At 44.9% G+C, this 21435-nt stretch overlaps 1 protein-coding gene across 4 annotated transcripts in view; it reads left to right on the forward strand.

The window, feature by feature from the left end:
* The window catches only part of ABCC5 (ATP binding cassette subfamily C member 5), an 80998-nt gene that overhangs the window by 38672 nt on the left and 20891 nt on the right, over positions 1-21435 (forward strand). For 3 of the 4 annotated variants that reach the window (XM_039347214.1, XM_039347215.1, XM_039347217.1), the window contains 12 exons: positions 1215-1565; positions 2854-2925; positions 4871-4995; positions 7073-7145; positions 9020-9223; positions 10680-10823; positions 12833-12941; positions 14928-15112; positions 16547-16693; positions 18442-18571; positions 20497-20650; positions 21201-21329. In XM_039347214.1, the coding sequence (XP_039203148.1) occupies positions 1215-1565; positions 2854-2925; positions 4871-4995; positions 7073-7145; positions 9020-9223; positions 10680-10823; positions 12833-12941; positions 14928-15112; positions 16547-16693; positions 18442-18571; positions 20497-20650; positions 21201-21329 (1823 nt within the window). The remainder of the gene's footprint in view (positions 1-1214; positions 1566-2853; positions 2926-4870; positions 4996-7072; positions 7146-9019; positions 9224-10679; positions 10824-12832; positions 12942-14927; positions 15113-16546; positions 16694-18441; positions 18572-20496; positions 20651-21200; positions 21330-21435) is intronic. The other variant, XM_039347216.1, reaches the window with a different exon arrangement.

Consider the following 21435-nt stretch of genomic DNA (forward strand, 5'->3'; position numbering starts at 1 on the left):
CTGGCTATTGGGCTTCATCCTTGTCACAGTTACTTTTAAAGTGCATTTCAGAACATAACCTGGAAAATATCAAGAAGAGCCCAACTGAGACGCGTTCTTCAAATTTTCATTTTTTTCCCCTCTCGGTTTCTGAATGTTTGCAGTTCCTCTCTCACTGTGCTTAAACTAGCTAATGTCCAAGGGTTTTTGTTTTTTTTTCACCATAGAACTATGTTATCAGCAGAAGTGTTTGCCTGAGATTGCATGAAGGCATTGTATATATACTTTGAAATGTAAATTGCTTTTAGGTCTGCCATTTGAATGCCCAAGAATTCCATCAAGCAAGCCAATCTTTAGGCCAGTGGAATAATTTTAGTATTCTTGGCGAGAACAACATTAGCGTTTTGAAATACGCAGGATGCTAAATCTTAGTTAAAAGAAGGTAGGGAAAGAGGAATCCTTCAGAGAAAACCAGTAATATTGCCTCTTAAGGCAAAGGCTTATAGTTTGCTTATCATCCGTGGGACATTTCATATATATTTACATTGCTTACTGGTGTACACCGCTTAGAGAGTGCTTGCACTTAAAGCGGTATATAAGTCTCATCAACAAATAAATAAATTTCAGTTCAAGCCCCACAATTATTCCGGGGGATGGGAGTCATTAAAGAAATAAGTCTCTTTGCAAACACTTGATTAATTAACTCAAAATGTGTTTTGGTGTTTTTTTTTTCTGTGTAAACTGTTGAACAAAGACTGCACAATATTTTTGAACGGACGGATGCAGTGGAACACACGACATAGAGGCTCTGGGTTTTTGACGATGCGGTTTTGTCCTCCGTGATAACACACAATCAGATTTGAAAAGTGCCTGAGTTTTTGTTCAGCAGAGAGTTGAGCGTTGTTGGTTTTTTTTTTTTTTTTTGAATCTGGGTCGAGCAGGGGTCTCACCCGTTGACGCTGGCGGTGTTTCCGGCGTACAGAATTTCTCGCCGGCAAAAATGGATCCCGCGTCTTTTAAGTCTCTCTGTCTGAGGACCACTGCATTCGTGGGTGAACCAGGTCCTTGTGAAGGACCTGGCGTTAGTTTTCACTAATGAGCTACCTTTTGCTCTTCAGCTTCCCCGCACTGTATAAGCCTGATGTGTTTTGCTGCGTGAGTGTGCCGTAGACTTGTCCCCCCCTCAGTCTTGACCAGGTGTCTCATCTTTGCACCTCTCTCACAACTCCTATCAGAGTTTGTTTCTAATGGAAGAGGTTCATATGGTAAAGAAAAAACCAGCCAGTCCTCACGCAGCCATACAGATGACAAATGCCACCTTAGCCTGGGAATCCTCCCATGCTAGTGTCCAGAGCTCACCCAAGATGACCCCTAAAATGAAAATGGGCAAGACAGCCATGAACAGGAAAGACAAGAAGAAACTGCAGCAACACGAGGGACGGCAGACCATGCTCACTGAGCAGAAGGGCCATCTTCTGGTGGACAGCGATGACCCCCCGAGTCCCGAGGAGGAGAACCAGCGCATCCAGCTTGGGAACGTCCGGCTGCAGAAGGTCCTTTACAACATTGACCTGGAAATTGAGAAGGTGAGGAAGCACTTCCCTCCTCTCCCCATCTCTCTCTTCCTCTCTCTCTCTCTCTCTCTCTCTCTCTCTCTCTCTCTCTCTCTCTCTCACACACACACACACACACACACACACACACACACACTCTTTCCCTCTCTCTTTCTCTTCCCCCTCTCTCTTTCTCTTTCCCTCTCTCCCTCTTTCTTTCTTTTTCCCTCTCTTTCTCACTCTCTTTCTCTTTCCCTCCCCTCTCTCTCTTTCTCTTTCCCCCCCTCTCTCTTTCCCTCTCTCTCCCTCTTTCTTTCTCTTTCCCTCTCTCTCTTTCTCCCCTCTTTCCCTCTCTCTCCCTCTCTTTCCCCCCTTCTCTCTCTTTCTCTCCCCCCTCTCTTTCTCTTTCCCTTTCTCTCCCTTTTTTCTCTTTCCCTCTCTCATTCTCTCTTTTTCTTTCCCTCTCTCTCTTTCCCTCCCCTCTTTCTCGTTCCCCCTCTTTCTCTTTCCCTCTCTCCCTCTTTCTTTCTCTTTCCCTCTCTCTCTCTCTCTCTCTCTTTTTCTCTTTCCCTCTCTCTCTTTCTCTTTCCCTCTCTCTCTTTCCCCCCCCCTCTCTTACTGTAGTTAGGAAGTGGCATGGCACTCGGGTTTCCACCCCCACTCAAAAGGCTGATTTTTCAACAACGTCCACAAGTCCTAAAACGCCAAGTTTGAAGACCCCTGGTCTAATCTAAGCAGAGCCAGCTATTTGCCAGCTGAAGGAAAGACTGGTAGATAAACATAAGCCTAGGTAAGTAAGCTAGGGACAGGTTTGCCCTTCCGTTGGGAAATGATTTTCAGCACAATGAAATATTTGTCTTCCAGAAAGCTGGGCGCACAGCAGAGATACGCTGGAGCAACAATTTTATCTTGCATTAGTTCTGATAATATTCGGAGGCAGCAATTTCATGCATTTATTTATGCAAACTCAAGCCAGGAGTTTGATAAAGGAAAACTGACTGCTTTCAGTACCATCTTTGGGAATCTGGCTGAGTGCCTGAGTGCAGAGGCCTGAAAAAAAAAAAAATCTCCAATATCCCTTTAGTGCAGTTTTTCTTTCAAAGAGACATTGGCAGCCAGTCATCTGACACCCCTCCCCTCCCCCCCTCCAAAAGCTTTATGCTGAGGGCTGCAGGGAATAATTTCATCACCCACTAATATTATGTACAGCAATTGGATTCCGTTCGATGTTTATGAAATAATTGGGTGGTAAATCGCACTACTTTCTTGTGTGCGTCTTCATGCGCTAATTTTTCTTCCCCTTTTTCCTGGTCCAATCTAGGGGAAGCTGGTTGGTATATGTGGCAGCGTGGGGAGTGGGAAAACCTCACTCATTTCAGCCATTTTGGGACAGGTGAGACACCACGACTCTTTTGATTCTTCTTTCTTCTTTTTGTCCTTTGACTGCGACAAAAACGTTGTGTTCGTTGACCAACGTCTCTGGATTGAATCTTCCTGTCCAGTGGAATCAGGAAGAGAGGATGCGACCAGAGTGACTTTTGGATCCTCAGGACTTGTTGGAAAATTTCCATAAAAAAAAAAATCTACTTTGGATTTTTTGGTCATCCTTTCAGTTGGAAACCATATTAAAGTTGACAGCAAATCAGTTTGTTTTTGCCCCCCAGTGCTGTTTGGCAGGAATAACTAATGGCATTCCATTGTGAAACGCTCCCTTCTTCCAAGATTTGATAGCACAGAGAAGCTGCCTTCCTTTTAAATTGTAAGGAGCAGATTGCAAAGGTGTTTCCAGAAGTTTCCAGCTTCCAGTAGTTTCCACTTCCAGTAACAGCATTATTTAAAGTTCTACTGGCTTAGTGTGCCCAGTTGCACCAGGCATGCGGTAACCAGCCTGCCTAGTCTAGGAGAGGTTTTATTGATGAAGAAAATGTACATGGCTTCCCTCGTGATGACTCCAGGTCTTTTACAGAAATAAAATCCCAAAACAAAACCCAATAAACTCCCAGTCCCCTGGTGACAACCATCAAACCAGCCACTTGATTGGCTCCCTATCACCCTGGGGTCCAAAACTATGTCTTCAGGGGCTTTGGAAAGAGTATCAAGTTGGAGGCCAGTCTTACCTCCGCAGAGATGATGGTCCACATGGAGGGGGCCCCCATGGAGAAGGCTCTTCTTCTTGGTCCCACCACCTTAAGAGAGGGGACCCCTAACATACACTGCCTCTCCCCTCTCTGGTGTGTTGAGTAGATGTAACTGGGAAAAGTCCTTCAAACAACCTGGTCCCAAGCCATGACTTCTTGCTTTCTTGTGAGTCATACACACTTAAAAAAGTGTGGGAGCATCAAACTAAGGCCCAGGTCTACCCTTCGTGTTGATTGGGGAGGCCTCTCTCCAGGCAGAGGAGGTGCCTGGTAACACCATATCCAGGAAAGTGGAGGTCTCCTCAGCCTGTGGTACACGTCACTCTTAGAAGATCTCTAAGCTTGCTTTTTGGACCGAGACGGGGCTTCATCAATCATTTCTTTGAAGGAAGGCCATCTGCAGGTGGCCAATGGTTAGGCTTTCTTGGTGATAGCCCCCTTCAATGGAACAACCCTAATTTCCAGATACCTAGACCTCCACCATCTTTCAGAGCAGTGGTTCTCAACCTTTTTAATGCTGCGACCCCCAATTGGTCGTACGTCGAGGACTACTCAACCGGTCGTAAGTCGAGGACTCCTCAACTGGTGCAGCACCGTTTGCAGAAGGGGACTTTTGGCGGGCTCAGCAGGGCAGAGACAGCCTGGACCATTCCTATTGGCTTTCGAAAGCCAATAGAATTAGACTCTATTCAAGAGAGTCTATTCTATTGGCTTTCAAAAGCCAATAGAATAAAAGGGAGGAGCACAGCTAAGGAAAAGGGGGAAAAAAATGGCGGACTGCGTTGTTTGGCGACCCCCATGAAATGGTCGTTCGACCCCAAATGGGGTCCTGACCCACAGGTTGAGAACCACTGTTTTAGGGCTTCCAAAGAGTTGTAAAGATGAGGCTCCACAAGAATAGCTTTGGGGATGTGGTAGTTTAGCTTCTCTCCATAAATGGGAGGGTGAGAGAGGAAAGAAGAGTCTGAGAGGGAGGGTGGGAATTTATCAGACTTGGAGGGGTCCTTGGTGCTCCCTCAGCTTGGTTGCTTTCCTGCAGACGTTTCTAGCTCTGATGACGTTACCTAGTTTGGCTAACAAAACATTGCGAGCTCAGAGAGCACCAAGGATCCCTCCTTCCAACCCTGAGCTAAAAATATTCTCCTTTATTGATGAGACTTTGAGGCAGTATCTTTGACAGGCCTGTTGCTGCTGTTTCAGATGACTTTATTGGAAGGTAGCATTTCCGTGGATGGGACCTTTGCTTATGTGGCCCAACAGGCCTGGATTCTCAACGCCACGCTGAGAGACAACATCCTTTTCGGAAAGGAGTTTGAAGAAGAAAGGTTGGTTTGCTGGAGTTTCGTGAACTTTTCTCTTGTGATGCAGGTGGGGAAAGGCTGCTGGGTGGAGGCTAGTCCTGAACTGCTTTGCAGCCGTTGTGGACCGATAGTTATGTCCAGGAACAAGATGGTGATTTCCTGTCTTGGCCCCCCTTACTGTGAGCGTCCTGCTTTCAGTCTTCACTGGCTGCACTGAAATAAAACATTGGACCAGGCCTTGTAACAAAAAGCCACAATTTAGTACTGCATTTTCCCGAAAGTAAGGCCTACACCAACAATAAGCCCTAGCTTGATTTTTGAGGGCGGGCCTAATATAAATCCTATCCCAAAAATAAGCCCCACACCCACTTGTAGCCAGGCCTCTCCTTGCCGGCTCACTTCTTCTTCTGAGGCCTCTTCTGCAGCCAGGCCTGCATTTCTCAGTCACGGGGCTTTCCGGAAGGCCTCTGCAGCCAAATAGCTCGGTTCTGCAAGAGCTCAGCAGCTGAGCACCAAGCTATGGGTTCAATCCATAGCTCGCTACTTGGCTGCCTAGGCCTTCCGGAAAGGTCTGACTGCAAAATGCAGGCCCGAATACAGCTGCAGAACTTTGGCCCCAGAAGAAGTGGACCGGCTGGGTGGGGCTGTCGGTGCCGGAGGTGAGGTAAGGCCTACCCCGAAAATAAGACCTGGTGCCTTTTTTGGAGAAATAAAAAATAAGACCCAGTCTTATTTTCGGGGGAAACACGGTATTAAGTACACAAGACTGTGGGGTATGACGGCTCAGTGGATAAAAACACTGAGCTTGTCAGCTGGAAAGCCGACAGCCCAGGTTCGAGGCCTGAGTGCCACATGACAGGGTGAGCTCCCGTTACTTGCCTCAGGTCCTGTCAACCTAGCGGTTCAAAAGCATGCAAATGTGGGTAGATAAAAAGGTACCACTTTGGTAAGAAGGTAATAACCTTCCGTGTGCCTCAGCGGATAGTCGTGCCGGCCACGTGACTATGGAAGTGTCTTCAGACAACACTGGCTCCCTTGACTAAGAAATAGAGATGAGCAGCGCCCCTTAAAATTGGACTTGACTGGACAGGGGAATCCTTTACCTTTACATGAGACTTAGTGAGCCTGAACTAAGCAGTGGAGCCACGTATCTTCCATTCTTCCCAACTGGGAAAAAGGCTTTAAACCCCGATTTTCCCAAATTCCTGGCTTATTAATTCACTACATCCCAGGAATTGTGGTTTTAGCCAAACTGCAGTTGCTTACTAAGCCAGAACCGCAAAATGGAGAGTGCTTTTCAAACATTACGTTTGGGGCACAGATAAGAACTTTGGTGGGAATCAATGAGAATTAATGCGGTGTTGAGTTGAAGGTATTGGATTAGGAGCAAGGAGACTGAGGGTAAAGTGGGCTCTAAACCGCAGAAACCCCTAACTGTGAGTCAGTCATTCTCTCAGCCCAGCCTACCTTGCAGAATTGTGCCGTGTTTAATAGAAGCCTCTAATAAATAAAAAGAGTAAGTACTAAATTAAAATCCAATGAGAAAAGAATTAGGTGTAATATTTAAGACAGAGGTCTTCAAACTTGGCCCTTTTATGACTTGTGGACTTCAACTCCCAGAATTCCTCAGCCAGGCTAAATTTGGCAGGAATTTTCCTCCCTAGCCAGTTAAGAGGATGGAGAAATACATGAGAAATACAAAATTATAACAGAGCATTATGTAAGAGCCAGCCTGATAATTACATCATTCAAAATGCAACTGATGTTAAAAGTCAGTTTTGAGCCAATCACGGTCTTTGTTGCCCATTGTGGTGCTCACCAGGCACATAACTATTTCAAAGCAATTAGTTAATTGGCCTAATAGCCACAATTCTACCTGGGGCAAAACCAGATAAATTTCTAAATATCCCAGTGGGGCAGATTTGTCTGAGATACATTTTCTAAATCTGTCTTTCACTCTTTAAACAGGCCCTGGGGAAATGCTATAGGGGCGGAATTAGTCCCATTTAACTTGGAAATGGTCTCTTTACTGCTTTTTAAAAATATGTATATTTATCTATGCATATATGTATACTGTATATATATATATATATATATATAGGTACAATATGGTGTTGAATGATTGCTGTCTCCGACCTGATCTGGCTATCCTGCCAAACGGAGATCTGACTGAGGTAAGAATCTTGCTTGACTGAGGTAAAAAACTTGCTGAGGTAAGAATTTTGCTTGACTGAGGTAAGAATCTTGCTTGACTGAGGTAAGAATCTTGCTGAGGTAAGAATCTTGCTTGACTGAGGTAAGAATCTTGCTTGACTGAGGTAAGAATCTTGCTGAGGTAAAAATCTTGCTTGCTTCCCTCTACCCATGTGTAGAGGGAAAATGTGTGACATGCTTAGGGGTTGATAAACAGCTTTGCCTGTGAATTTCATTACATCCTTAACTACTTAATATGTCATCAGACTAAAATATGAGACCTGTTTACCTTGCTATGTCATTAATGGTTTCATGGGTTAACGTCAGGCAAGAAAGACCAGATCTACATGTGTGAAGGTCCAATTAAACTAATTTATAGATAACCATGCCTGTGCACAGAAATATTCTCATCTAATGGCCAGCACCTGCTTGGAGTCAAATAAGAGTCAAGGAAATTCAAGGGAAGTTAGACTTCATTTGTTTGTGGCTACATAGGGATTCTAAGCTGATCCCTCTTTCAACTCCACCCCCAGTTTCTGCTACTCCTTCTTTTACAGTTAGGGCACGTCCTGTTGTACTTTGAGGAGAGGTTTCTCAAAACAGGTGCTTTGCCAGCCTACTTTGTGATGGAGATGGGCAGTTTCAAAATTTTTAAATAAATTATGTTCCTGGTGGTACAAAAAGGTAGGTACCTTAAGTGAGGGGTGAGTTTAATAAGGCGTTTATTGCTAAGGAAAGATTATTTTCATGGAAAGAGCAGGTTCTGTCTGTTGTTTCAAGTTAAATTCAATTGATGGAAATATTATAAAGTGCTTTTTGAGCGGCAGTACTCAAACTGTACAATTTCCTCCCAAAGAAGCAAGGGCCAACTCCATCTTTGGAGGTTTTAGGTAATAAAAAACATTCCTGCTTTAAATGTGTTTGAAACCTTTATTTTACTCCTTTTTGCTTTTTAGAAGGACAGTTTCCATTTCATTTCTAATTTCTTAGGGTCAGAAAGTGATTGAAAAGACCCCCCAATTGATAAAATACAACTGAGTGTAGCCTTGGATGTAGTTCCACTTCTCATTTCAGTTTAATTGCAAAATTATCTAACTGCATTAAAATGAGTTGGATGCCCATGCACTGATGATCACTGATGTTCTTTTAAATAGGCATCTGCTGTTTTCTGTTAATTGTTATGTTTCCGTTGTTTTCAAATATGTTAAGAAGCTTTGTCTCAAAAATTCCTTAAACAAGCATTCTTTAAGTAAATGACAGGATGCGTGCATTAAGTAGGCTACGGTACTGGATAGTTTGTTTCTGTAGGAACTGAGCTTTGGATCTTTGCTATCAAATTCAGTAAATGGTTTCCGGTTGTCAACTGTCCAGTTGGCATTTCCAGAAAAAGAAACTCCTGGGATATGATTTTACCAAGAGTATAATACTTTACTGAAAATTTACATTGGCAGAGAAGAAGTGAAACCAGCTCTGGTTTTCCCGCTCAAAAGCTTACTTAATGAAACAATAGTTTCCCTTGCCCCCACCCATTGGGTGTTCACATTATCCAATAGTAACACTTCTTCTTATGGGAAAAGTCCACTTCATCAGTGACCTTGGCTTTATCAGCTCCAAGTTCTCAGAGACGCCTGGTTGCCTAGCTACCATCCCTCCCACTTTTGCATCCCACAACTTTGTCAAACTATGAGCCGAAGAGAGAGAAAGTAGGTGAAAGCGAACCAATATTGACACCGGTAAATTAGGGCTATTTGAATTCTGTTGAATTTTTTGAATCAAATGGCAGGATTCATAAGAAGTTCTGCCGTGCCTTAACCGAGACCCAAACAAATACTTGAACAAGGCATGTTTTATTTAGATCGGTGAGCGGGGCGCAAACTTGAGTGGGGGGCAGCGCCAACGCATCAGCCTTGCCCGTGCGCTGTACAGCGACAAGAGCATTTTCATCCTGGATGACCCGTTGAGTGCCTTGGATGCCCACGTTGGAAACCACATCTTCAACAGTGCAATCCGGAAGCACCTGAGGACCAAAACAGTTGTGTTCATCACACACCAGCTCCAGGTAGGCTGACCGTGTCCTCTTGCTCTGTTCTGCTCGGGAGTTTCTTGGCTGAATAAATGTGGGCAACTGTAACTTTCTGCTGTCCAGAGGAGCTCTTTAATTTAATCAACCTAATTGGGAAATAAAAATACAGAGGATTTTAGCCTAAGTGTATTTGAGAGTCAAAAACAGCCAAAAGTGAGAAGGAAAAGCAAGCCATTTGTTTACTGATCTGCAAAAGGGTATACTCTGCATGTATAGTGCACGCAGGTGGTCCTCAACTTATAGACATTTGTTTAGGCATCGTTTGAAGTTACAGCGGCACTGGAAAAAAAAATGACTTAGGACCGTTTTTCACACTTAACGGCTGTTGCAGCATTTCCATGGTCACGTGATTAAAATTTGGCAACTGGCATGTATTTATGGCAGTTGCACTGTCCCAGGGTCACGTGATCACCATTGATAACCTTCCCAGCCAGCTTCTGACAAGCACATTCAGTGGGGGAAGCTAGATTCACTTGATTACCAATGATTCGGTTAACAACTGCAGTGATTCACTTAACAACCGTGGCAAAAAAGGTCGTAAAAGGGGGCAAAACTCACTTAACCATTGTCTTGCTTAGCAGTGGAAATGTTGGGTTCAGTTGTGGTTGTAAGTTGAGGACTACCTGTATGGACTGTTTATATCCAAATTATGATGGGGTGGAAAGATTTTTTTTTCTCATGTGCTTCCACGTTTAGGAAAATCTAGTAGCTTATTTAGGTCCCAGGGACCGGTTCCGTGGAGAGAGGTTTTTCCACGAACCAGAGAGTGAGTGTTTTTGTGTGCTGCCTGCATCCCACGGATGCGGCTTTGCTTGTTTGTGTGGACCGGTTGCTGGCATGCCACGGCCCAGTACCGGTCCACAGGCTGGGGGTTGGGGACCCCTGATTTAATGAATCTGTGATGCTCTGCTAAAGAGACTCAAGCTAAAGCCGGCTCAAGATGAATGGATACAAATATTGCTTCTGCACATAATCAGAGATGTTACTGATCTTGTCTGCCTTGCAGGGTTGTGACAGTGACTAATATAAGAAAAATGAAAATGGGTGGGATTTAGGGAGGAGGAACTAGTTCATGAGACTTGCATGGTGAATGGCTGGCCGCACCGAATGAACGAACAAATAGAAATATAGAAAACTGACAGCAGAAAAAGACCTCATGGTCCCTGGAGTTTGGCTTTTGAGGAGTTCTTTGTTGTTGTTTTTCACATCTGGGACTGTTGCAGTATCCCCCCGGTCACGTGATCAAAACTGGCCAGAGGGTTGGCAACTGGCATGTGTTTGTGTTAGTTGCACTGTCCCGGCGTTAGGTGGTCACCATTTGTAACCTTCCCACCAGGATTCATGTTTTAATTATTGGTTTTTTTAATTTTTTTTAAATTTTAGTGGCATGATTGGTCCCCCTCACCATGAATGTTCTTCTTCTTTTTATCAGTATCTTGTGGATTGCGACGAAGTGATTTTCGTGAAGGAAGGCTGCATCACTGAGAGAGGAAGCCATGAAGACTTGATGAATCTGAACGGCGACTATGCAGCCATTTTCAATAGCTTGCAGCTGGGAGAAACACCACATATTGAGGTATTTTTTTTTCTGTGCTACGGTTCTTGCCCTAAACAGCAATAAAGTCATAGGTAAATTACCCTAAAGCCCAATAACTTATTATTTATTACAAGCCATTCACATAATAGCAAAATTATTGTCTTGTTGTTAGTTGCGAAGTCGTGTCCGACCCATCGCAACCCCATGGACAACGTTCCTCCAGGCCTTGCTGTCCTCTACCATCTTCTGGAGTCCATTTAAGCTCACGCCTGCTGCTTCAGGGACTCCATCCAGCCACCTCATTCTCTGTCGTCTCCTTCTTCTCCTGCCCTCCATCTTTCCCAGCATTAGGCTCTTCTCCAATTAGTCCTTCCTTCTCATTAGGTGGCCAAAGTACTTGAGTTTCAACTTCAGGATCTGGCCTTCTAAAGAGCAGTCGGGGTTGATCTCCTCTAGGACTGACTGGTTTGAACGCCTTGCAATCCAAGACTCGCAGGAGTCTTCTCCAGCACCATAGTTCAAAGGCCTCACTTCTTTGGTGCTCAGCCTCTCTTATGGTCCAACTTTCACAGCCATACATTGCAACTGGGAAAACCATGGCCTTGACTATACGCACTTTTGTTGGCAGGGTGATGTCTCTGCTTTTTAGTATGCTGTCTAGATTTGCCATAGCTTTCCTCCCCAGGAGCATCTTTTAATTTCTTAACAGTAGTAACAGTAGAAAAACCAAAGAAATCTTGATGACGATTCTCAAGTCATCCAAGTAGAATTGTCTGAAAGTCGAGTTGGTTGAGATGTTTCACTGGCCATCCAAAAAGAAACCGCTTGGGTGGGCAGCAAAATGTCCAAAACCAAGTAGAAAATAAGTCCATTTGTCATGACTCAACTTTTACATAATTCTACCTCGATGACTAAGAATCTTCACTTCTCCAGCACCATAGTTCAAAGGCCTCACTTCTTTGGCGCTCAGCCTCTCTTATGGTCCAACTTTCACAGCCATACGTTGCAACTGGGAAAACCATGGCCTTGACTATACGCGCTTTTGTTGGCAGGGTTATTGGGTAGGCTTGTAATATCTTTTCTAGACCAAGATGGAGACTGGGTAAACCTCTCACTTCCGTAAATTGCCAGCCAGGTTGGTGATAACTGATTATCTTCCTTTTAGCCCTCCGCTTAAAAGGTTCTAGCTGTCATACACCCAAAAGAACAAATGTACAATAAACAATTATTCAAATGAAAATATGGTCCATGTTTTTTCACTCAGTGGCTGGCAGAAAGAGAGGGAAATTTCTATCGAAGTCAGTCTTTAAGAGGGTAGTCAGAATAACAGAATAACAGAGTAGGAAAGACCTGGGAGATCTCCAACCTTTTCGGCTTTGCGGACCAGCAGGGGGGTGGGGATGGTTCCGCGCGAGTGGCGGACAAACACCGCATGCCCAGCTCCATTTGCACAAGCGGTGGGCACACAAACCCGCCGCTCACACAAATGGAGCACGCGCACGCGCACGCACTCACCCGCTGTTCATGTAAGTGGGAATGTGCCCACCGCTTCTGCAGCCCGGTTGTAAAGGTGGGCTGCGGCCTGGAGATTGGGACCTCTGTTCTAGTTCAACCCACTGCTCATGCAGGAAACTCTGTATAATTTCAGACAAGTGGTTGTCTAATCCCACTGTGTTTCCCCCAAAATAAGACCAGGTCTTATATTAATTTTTGCTCCAAAAGACACGAGAGGGCTTATTTTCCAGTTGGGTCTTATATTCGGGGAATATACGGTACTAAATATGTCTATCTGGCTGACGATTTTAACGGGGGCTTCTTTTTGGGATGGGGCTTATCTTACGAGCCTCCTGAAAAAAATCATGCTATTTCCCAGTTGGCTCTTATTTTCGGGAAAACACAGTAGCATACGGGTTCTAGTATATTACAGGGCATCCATTTATGGAGGCTTTAACTAGGCCCTTTCCCTTCTCCTGGGGCATGTGCTTATCATGTTTTCCTTGCAAAGTTGAGGCAGGCTGAATCTGAGTTACCTCCTCTCTCTGTTGCAGGTCAACTTAAAGAAGACCGCAAACAGTTCGTTGAAAAGGCTTCCGGAGAAAGGCACCAAAACGGGATCTGTGAAGAAAGAGAAAGTCGTCAAGAAGGAAGAAGGTACAGGTTGTTATCCAAAAAAACACACGTTTCACTTCTACCCACCTTGTTGTGCGCGCAAGTATTCTGTTAACAATTCAGTAGGTTCCGGATTATCTTGGTGGAACTGAGCTCAGACTGGATCTTGCCTTCTTTCTTTTACCCACAAAGACTAGTGCTAATTTTTGAAGCAACATGCTTCCTCGGTCTTCAAAATGAGCACAGTAATCTAAGCAAGAGTTTAGAATAGTTTTAAGTCGTGTGTAGGAAAATTTAACCGGGGTTTAATTCTAGCCTATTTACAGATTTTGGTTGGCTACATTTTTTTTATTATTTTTTTTTTGCAATTTTACAATAAAATCCCTCTCCCACTACCTCCCTACCCTCCCAGAGACCCTCCCCCCATCTTCCCAGAGCTGAATACAGGGTTAACTAAAACTAAAAAATACAAAACATTTAAACTTAAATAAACCTCAAACAAATATTACATTAAAAAATTTTTTTTAAGTACTTTAAGTACAATATATATATATAGTAAAGAATACTTATTGTCTTAAACTTTAAACATAAATTATTCAAAAGCTAAATAATATCTTTTAATATCATACTTATACTGTATAAAGTTTATCCATCTTTTCTACACCAAGAGATGTTTCTCTTGCGATTGATCTTTCAAATAAGCCGAAATTTTTGCCATTTCAGATAAGTAAGAAACTTTAAAAAACCATTCCTCCAAAGTAGGCAAAAATTCCTTCTTCCAATATTGTCCTATCAACAACCTTGCCGCTGTGATTAAATTTAACATTAAAATAATTTCTTTATCGTCACAATCAACAATAATACCTAACAAAAACAATTGTGGAGTGAATTTTATCCTTCTATTAAAAATTTTTTGAATATTCCAACGGTTGGCTACATTTTGAATGCTATCTGTGTGTATAAAACATTTTCAAGGAACATTGTACAGGTAGCTCTCAAGTTACGAGTGTAACGGAGCCTGCACATTCCACTCGTAACTCCAAAACTCGTAGAGAGAATCTCGTGCCTCGAACGAGATCGCTCCCTTGCTCGTTAAAACGCTCGTGGCTCAAGTGCACACGAGGTATCTGAAGGTGGGGAAGGCCATGGGGGGGGCCTAGTGATGAAACAGACCCCCAAGGCCTCCCCGACCAAAATACCTCATGCTTCCCCCTCCCTTCTTGTCGCACTGGACTCACCTTGAAAAGATCCGTCTCTTCTCTGCCGCGGTTCCTGCTTTTAAGGGACAGGAGAGTCGATGGAAGCCCCTGGGTGCCGTAATATCGCGCGAGTTCAGGCACTGATCCTCTTTCGCAGAGAATGGGAGCCTGAATTCTCGCGCTCTTTGCGGTGCCTGCCTCCTGCTTCCCCCCAACTCCGGAGCCACGTGGCCGCTGCCCCCAGAACGGAGATTTGGGGAGGGAGGCTTCTGCATGCCTCCGAGGGTTGGATCCAGGCCTCGGAAGGATCTTACAAGCCATTTGCGCCAGGAACGGAGGCCGGGCGGGGGAGGCTTCTGAATGCCTCTGGAGGTTGGATCCAACCCTCGGAGGTCTGCTCCAAGCTGTTTGCACCCAGAAAGGAGCTTCCAGAGATTGGATCCAAGCCTCGGAGACACGCAGAAGCCTCCACATGATCACAATTCTGGTGCCTGGCAACCCGCATTGTACTTAACGACGGTTGCATTGTCCCGGGGTCATCAAATCACCGTTGGCGACCTTCCCAGCTGACTTTCAACAAGCAGAATCGATGGGAGAGGCCAGCTGTGCGTAAGGACCACACGGTTCCGCTAACAGCTGCAGTGACTGCTTAAACAACTGTGGCAAAAAGGGTCGTAAAATGGAACGCTTGGCAACTGCCTTGCTTAAAAGTGGAAATCTTGAGTTCACTTCTGGAGGCCAGTTGTGGACCGCCTGTAATCTCGTGTAGATTGGATTTGTTGAATTCTCTCTGCTTAACCTTCTCCTCTGCCCATCCTCCCCCCCTGTGCTTTAGTTCAGCTCATGCAGCTGGAAGAGAAAAACAAAGGTTCTGTCCCCTGGTCTGTTTATTGGGTCTACATCCAAGCAGCCGGAGGCCCCATGGCTTTCCTGACCATCACGGCGCTCTTCGTATTGAATGTGGGCAGCACGGCCTTCAGCAACTGGTGGCTGAGCTACTGGATCAAACAAGGCAGCGGGGTAGGAACAACCAGCATCTTTGCATTTATTTATTTCTTTGATTCCTATAGCCGCCCACCTTGATCCATGACTCTGGGCGGCTTACAATTCAAAACTTAGACAGTGGGGCCTCGGTACTCGGCTGTTTCAACACTCGTCGAATCTGGTACTTGACGCATTTTGATGCAAAAATGTTGTCCCGCTACTCATCGTTTGTCTGGTACTTGACGCCCTGCAAAAGGAAGTGGGGGGGGGACAGCCACAGAGGGCGGACAGGAAGTAAGCTATGCTGGGAAGGTCACTGACATAGGAAAAGGGACAGATAGGAAATTCTTCCCAGCCGAAACAAAGGTTCACATAGTAACTCACATGGTTTGTTTGGTACTCGTCCTTTTTAGTACTCTTTGCGCCTTCCAGAACCAATTAAAGACTCGTACGGAGGTACCACTATATACTATTAAAAAAAAAAAAATTAAAGCAACATTTTAAGCCAATCAAAACAGTAAAAAACATTTAAAGGCAGTAGAGAACCTTAAAACACCTAATTCGAAGTACACACTGGCCCGTTAACAATACAGTCAGGAGGAAGGGCCCTTGGCACATGTGGCTCCCCAGGCTTGGGAGCATAGTAGCCCTGTTCTTGGAGCTTTACAAAAGGCCTACAGGGTTGGGACCGTTCTAATCTCTGAAGGGAGGATGTTTCATAGAGCAGAGGCCGCTGCAGAAAAAGAATTGCCCTTCGTTTAGGGCAGCAGTGGGGAACCTTCGCTCTTTTATGACTTGTGGACTTCAACTCCCAGAATTCCTGAGCCAGCGTGGGGGAACTATGGCCCCTTCATGACTCGTGGACTTCAACTCCCAGAATTCCAGAGCCAGCATGGCTCAGCTTGGAAACCTCTCCCTTTCCCCTCAGCATGGCTGGCTCAGGAATTCTGGGAGTTGAAGTCCACGAGTCATAAAAGAGCCAAGGTTCCCCACCCCTGGTTTAAGGGAAGTTCCAAGATCATTGTTCTGTTTGTAAACAAGGAAGCAAATAATATGTCGTGTGTGTGAATTGTTATTGAACAAACAGTGCAACGGCAACAGTGTGCTCAAGCTAGTATTCTGGTTCTAGCGATTCTCGGATTCTGGAGCTAGTAATCAGTGGAATGGCTTGCCACAAGAAGTGGTGGGTGCTCCAACACTGGAGGTTTTTAAGAAGAGACTGGACAACCATTTATCTGAAAGGGTACAAGTAGTGCTCGACTTACAATAGTTCTTTTAGTGACAGTTTGATGAGTGTTGAAGTCCACAAGTCTTAAAAGTTGCCAAGTTTGGAGACCCCTGGGCAAAATCACGGACAAGATATCATGTGTAGATTTCTTAGCTGCATTTATGAGATGGGCCAACATGTGTCTTATTTCTGTCTTATTCATGAAACTCGTTCTTTTCTATTTTTTTTTTAAACAAACCTAGAACACGACTGTGACGTTGGGGAATGAAACCATGGTGAGCAACAGTATGAAGGATAACCCTCACATGCGTTACTATGCCGGCATTTATGCACTCTCCATGGGAGTCATGCTGATTCTGAAGGCTGTTCGTGGTGTTGTCTTTGTCAAGGTTGGTATTTGTGTAAGGAAGAGAGAACAACACAGTTCTAGGTCGCGTTAACGGAGATAGAATCAAGATCACATGAAACGTTTGTAGCACTTTATATAAGGCCTTAGTACAGTGGTTCTCAACCTGTGGGTCAGGACCCCATTTGGGGGCGAACGACCATTTCACGGGGGTCGCCAAACAATGCAGTCCACCATTTTTCCCCCCTTTTCCTTAGCTGTGCTACTCCTTTTTATTCTATTGGCTTTTGAAAGCCAATAGAATAGACTCTCTTGAATAGAGGCTAATTCTATTGGCTTTCAAAAGCCAATAGGAATTGTCCAGGCTGTCTCTGCCCTGCTGAGCCCGCCAAAAGTCCCATTCTGCAAACGGTGCTGCACCAGTTGAGTAGTCCTCGACTTACGACCGGTTGAGTAGTCCTCGACTTACGACCGGTTGGGGGTCACGGCATTAAAAAGGTTGAGAACCACTGCCTTAGTAAGACCACACTTGGGATATTGCATGCAGTTTTGGTCACCACGATGTAAAAAAAGATATTAAGACTTCAGATAAAATGCAGAGAAAAGCAAGAGATGATAAGGGAACTGGAGGATAAAACACGAACAGTTGCAGGAATTGGGTGTGTCTAGTCTAGTGAAAAGAAGGACCAGGGGTAACATGATAGCAGTCTTCCAATATCTCAGGGGCTGCCCCAAAGAAGAGGGAGTCAAGCTCTTCTCCAAAGCGCCTGAAGGCAGGACAAGAAGCAACGGGTGGAAACTGAGCAAGGAGAGAAGCAACCTAGAACTAAGGAGAAACTTCCTGACAGTTAGAACAATTAATCAGTGGAACAATCTGCCTCCAGAAGTTGTGGGTGCTCCAACACTGGAGGTTTTTAAGAAGAGATTGGACAACCATTTGTCTGAAACGGTATAGGGTTTCCTGCTTGAGCAGGGGGCTGGACTAGAAGACCTCCAAGGTCCCTTCCAACTCTGTTATTCTGTCAGCAAAATAATTCTTTCTTTTTCTCATTCTGCTATTCCAGACAGTAGATTCTTTCCACGAAAGGAGCTGCCTTCATTTCCCGATTTCTCCTTCTATAGCTTGATGTCATCTCATAAATATGGCAGAAGGCAATTGTAGTGTAATGTAGTGTAGTGTAGTGCCCTTCCCCTGCAAGCCCCTTCAGGTCATTTGTGAATTTTCTTTGAAAACTCCGGTGTGCCTGGTTCCAACAGTCCTCTTCTATTGTTGTGGAAAAAACCACGATACTTACATCAGAAGACAAGACCACGAAGGGTTGGAGAAAACAGGCTTTATTTGTGCACAATGGTTCAGAGCATTCACATGACAAATTCTGAACCCTGAGTTACTCTGAGGGTGTCACTTTTATACAGCTTGCCGCCCACGCTTAACCTAATAGATGACTTCTTATCTACCTTTAACACACTAAAAGAGAGAAGTTCATATCTTGAGACAACACACATAGGAAAAAGGAGAAGTTCACACAAACGGTTGTCTTACCACACCTCTCTACACGGGTGCTATCTTACAACATCTGTGACTTGCAGTTGATACTGACACTTCTTGTAAAATGGTTTCTACACAGCATGAACACATCTCTACAATTATGACACACAGGTTATATGATTTAGGTTACATTTCACAGCCAAGCTTAATATTATCTATTAACTATTGTCAGCAACAAGCATTCCTATTAAGATATAGATATATTGAACTTTTTCCTGCCCACCTCACTATGATCACTACAGGGGACATTGCGGGCGTCCTCCAGGCTGCACGACGAACTCTTCCGACGGATCCTCCGTAGCCCAATGAAGTTTTTCGACACCACACCTGCGGGGCGGATTCTCAATCGGTTCTCCAAAGATATGGATGAAGGTAATAAACTAGTAACCTGTTGGTGCTAATACAGGTGGCCTTTGACTGAGAACCATTCATTTAATGACTTCAAAAATACAACAGCACTGAAAAAAGTGACTTGTGACACGATTTTTTAAACCTGTGGCCCCGTTTTCGCACTTACGACCGTTGCAGCATTCCCTACAGTCACGTGATCAAACAGGAAAGCTGTCTTTGGAACGGTGCCAGTTTGTTGGGGATAAAAACCGGAAGAGGGTGTGCTACGTATTTTGTTTTGAATTTCTAGGACAGTGGTTCTCAACCTGTGGGTCGGGACCCCATTTGGGGCCGAACGACCACTTCACGGGGGTCGCCAAACAACGCAGTCCGCCATTTTTTTCCCTCTTTTCCTTAGCTGTGCTACTCCCTTTTATTCTATTGGCTTTTGAAAGCCAATAGAATAGACTCTCTTGAATACAGTCTAATTCTATCGGCTTTCAAAAGCCAATAGGAATTGTCCAGGCTGTCTCTGCCCTGCTGAGCCCGCCAAACGTCCCATTCTGCAAACGGTGCTGCATCAGTTGAATAGTCCTGGACTTACGACCGGTTGAGTAGTCCTCGACTTACGACCGGTTGGGGGTCGCGGCATTAAAAAGGTTGAGAACCACTGTTCTAGCAGAAGCGCAAGTTATAAATCTAAGACATAACGTGGTGAATGAGGTAGACCCATTTGGTCAACTCACTGCTGACTTTTTACTAAAGGAAGGCTAACGTGCAGTTGCATATTGCGCTTAGTGAAAGCCCTTAAAGGTGTTCACCATTTGGGGCAAGACTTCCCGAAATAATGAAATCCAGTAGCTGTTGGCACTTTGGGAAGGGAATCTGGCTCTTGAAGACTTCTGAATAGACAAATTGATGAAAGCAGAGTAGGAGGGCCCTCAGGTTGACTCAGCCTTCCATCCTTCCGGGGTAGGTAAAATGAGGACCCAGATTGTTGGGGGCAATGTAAATATATATATATACATTGCTTACTGGTGTACACCGCTTAGAAAGTGCTTGCACTTAAAGCGGTATATAAGTCTCATAAATAAATAAATACCTGGACTGGCCTTTCCTGAATCTCTCCTGGCCTGGACAAAAGAGGCTATAACAAGGTGTTGTCCCCCCCCCCACCAGCCGTGTTGTGTATATGTATAGGATATTATGGTTATATTTTTATCCCGCTTTCATATAAATAACTAAAGATGGGAAACATACCTCATGCTCCTTTTTCCCCACAACAACAACCCTGTGGTGTGGATTGAGCTGAGAGAGAGTGACTGGCCCAAAGTCAATCAGCCGGCTATCATGGCTAAGGCGGGGCTAGAACTCACGGTCTCCTGGTGATTGGCCCAAAGCCAACCAGCCGGCTTTCATGGCTAAGGCAGAACTAGAACTCACTGTCTCCAGGTGATTGGTCCACAGTCACCCACCTGGCTCTCATGCTTAAGGCGGGACTAGAACTCACGGTCTCCTGGTGATTGGCCCAAAGCCAACCAGCCGGCTTTCATGTCTAAGGCAGAACTAGAACTCACCATCTCCAGGTGATTGGTCCACAGTCACCCAGCTGGCTCTCATGCCTAAGGCAGGACTAGAACTCACAGTCTCCTGGTGATTGGCCCAAAGTCAACCAGCCGGCTTTCATGTCTAAGGCGGAACTAGAACTCAAGGTCTCCTGGTGATTGGCCAACAGTTATCCAACTAGCTTTCAGGCCTAAGGGTGGGGGACTAGAACTCAAGCTGTCCTGATGATTGCCCCAAAGTCACCCAGTTGACTTTCACGCCTAGGGGAGGCCTAGAATTCAGACTCCTCTGGTTCCTAGGCCAGCACCCTCACTATTATGCCTAACTCGGTTGTCGATAGTGTTCACCCTGGTGAGAATTTAAGCCTATGCTAATCGGCTGGGTCTGTCCGTCTCTTCCAGTTGATGTCCGCCTGCCTTTTCAAGCTGAAATGTTCATACAGAATGTCATCCTGGTGTTCTTCTGCGTGGGAGTGATCTCTGGCGTCTTTCCATGGTTCCTAATGGCAGTGGGTCCCCTCGTGGTTCTTTTCACCATTCTTCATGTTGTGTCTAGGTAAGAGCAGCAATTGTTATGGGTCATTTAAGACGTTGTTCACCTAATGAGAAGGAAGGACTCACTGGAGAAGAGGGCACTAGAAAAATGGGATGACAGAGAACGAAGTGGCTGGATGGAGTCCCTGAAGCAGTACGTGTGAGCTTAAATGGACTCCAGAAGATGCTAGAGGACAGGAAGGCCTGGAGGAACGTTGTCCATGGGGTCGCGATGCATCGGACACAACTTTGCAACTAACAATAACAAAGACATTGTTAACCTTGAGAGTCTTCCATAACTTTGTGTTACTTCATTGGTTGCCAGCTGCTTCCAAACCCAATTCGGGCTAAAGCAGGGGCCTTCAAACTTGGCTCTTTTATAACTTGTGGACTTCAACTCCCAGAATTCCTCAGTTAGGCATCCTGGCTGAGGAATTCTGCGAGTTGAAGTCCGCAAGTCATAATAGGGCCAAGTTTGAAGACCCCTGGGCTAAAGCATCCAATGACTGGTTGTTCTCATATTTTTGTTAGACCTTTACTTCCAGTTGGTTGTGGGGTTTTTTTGTACGCAGAGTGTTCATTCGGGAGTTGAAACGACTGGACAACATTTCGCAGTCTCCATTTATTTCTCACATCACTTCAAGCATTCAAGGTCTCTCCACCATCCACGCCTACAATAAAGGAGAGGAATTCCTATACAAGTGAGTCCGTTTCTTTTCTGACGTTCAGTCTTAGTTGGTACAAAACAGACAAGCCAGGATTTTTTTTTTAAAAAAAAGTTGGGTTTATTGCACAAGCCATAGTGGC

Source organism: Crotalus tigris, unplaced genomic scaffold (assembly GCF_016545835.1).
Source record: "Crotalus tigris isolate CLP2741 ecotype Arizona unplaced genomic scaffold, ASM1654583v1 scf7180000018055.714482, whole genome shotgun sequence".
Classification (NCBI taxonomy): Eukaryota; Metazoa; Chordata; class Lepidosauria; order Squamata; family Viperidae; genus Crotalus; species Crotalus tigris.